General features: G+C 30.2%; 1 protein-coding gene across 1 annotated transcript in view; it reads left to right on the top strand.

The window, feature by feature from the left end:
• CngA (Cyclic nucleotide-gated ion channel subunit A) overlaps positions 1 to 1,608 on the top strand; it is a 609,564-nt gene that overhangs the window by 345,344 nt on the left and 262,612 nt on the right. The window contains exon 2 of the mRNA XM_067052970.1: positions 505 to 624. Within this exon, the coding sequence (XP_066909071.1) occupies positions 538 to 624 (87 nt within the window). The 5' untranslated portion in view covers positions 505 to 537. The remainder of the gene's footprint in view (positions 1 to 504; positions 625 to 1,608) is intronic.

Here is a 1,608-nt window from a genome sequence, read left to right as displayed (position 1 = left end):
TTTTTTTTATTCAGTTAGAAAAAATATTATTGATTGCATTAAATAAGTTTATATGTATTAAAAATTACAAAAGCCAAAAGATGTATTCAGTAAATTAGGTCAATATATATGTTAATTGGAATAAACGAATTAATTTTTAGTATCCTTTGAAACTCTGTTATGATAAAAATACAATTGGCACATTAGACGACAATTTTGAGCGAAAAATAATTTATTTATCTGTTATTTTGGAAATTGTACATCCAAGAGTATGTCAATTCACATAACTAAATCAAAAAAATAATAATGCGTATATCGTTGAGTACAGACAATCTGTGTGTATACACAGCAAATCGAACAAGACATATTGGATAGACATAAGCATTGTGAAATTAACTTATTAGGAATATGTGATTTCTTTTATATTTAATGATACTAAGCCAAATCAACTCATAGTTATTTGTTTTGTTTTTTAATAAAATAATAATGTAATGATGTTCTGATAAGTATATCATCTTGTTGCAGGGATGTTGGCAGGTGAGGGTATAGCTTCGCCTCATGTTCCTCTCGATAATGGCTACGCAAGGTGACCTGGCCAGCTCGGAGTGTCCTGGATACCGGCATGCCCCGGTCCTCAACCATCAGGTTAGTAACTATTGTTATAAAAAATATATATTATTCATAAATAATGTCAAATAAAAAAATATATATTGTTAGCAATAGAAACGGGAGCAATTTCGTTGATATGGGTGTAGGAGGAAATACAATTAAACAGGTAGATAGGTTTAACAACTTAGGTTCTACAGTAATTAGAAAAACGAAATTGATGAGGAAATAAAAGTTCCATTAAAGGAAGAAAACACTTGCTATGTTTCAATGTCGAAATTTCTGGGTTCATACCTTATGTCCAAAAACTTGAAAGTTGGAATTTACAAAACTATTATCCTTCTCACTTTTCTTTTTGGAAGTGAAACGTGGCCTCTTAAGCTAAGGAAAGACCAACGCCTTAAAGCTTTCGAAAATTAAATATTACGTTAAATATTTGGACTGAAAAAGGATGAATTAACGGAAGAATTTAGAAGTCTAAACTGCAACCAGTAAATATAGTTTAGGTTATAGCATTGCGAATAAGATTAGCGTGGGGCTTAGTAACGAACGGATCGGTAAAATATTAATTAACTCTGAACCGACGGGCAAACGTCCGAGGGGTAAACAGTAGATGCGAGGATTGCGTAGATTTAGGTTTCGAGGGCCGTCACTGGACAAATATATGTAGAGAACGATTTGTGGTATCGGCATCGAACCTTTGGGTTCGCTAAGCCATTGTTATTATTATTATAAATGATGTATCTGTGTTTTCTATTATAACCAGTTTTATACCTCACTACTTGGTTCCCAGATAATCATGTTTATTTCTTCTTTATAATTTATTTTTTTTTAAATTTTTTAAAAGAGCTTTTTATTTTTACTTTTTTTTGTGCTGAAACTTTGAACTAAATAGCTAATAAACTGAAATTACGAATATTAACTTACGACTATATATATTTTTTTAATATCTTTCTTGAAATTTACAACTGTATATTATATAATACATTTAGTAAATTTGATCTAAGTTAAAATGCAGTGTTA

The sequence above is a fragment of the Halyomorpha halys genome, unplaced genomic scaffold, assembly GCF_000696795.3.
Source record: "Halyomorpha halys isolate HHAL.00 unplaced genomic scaffold, Hhal_1.1 Scaffold23.1, whole genome shotgun sequence".
Taxonomy (NCBI): domain Eukaryota; kingdom Metazoa; phylum Arthropoda; class Insecta; order Hemiptera; family Pentatomidae; genus Halyomorpha; species Halyomorpha halys.
This window is presented reverse-complemented; position numbering and strand designations above follow the sequence as displayed.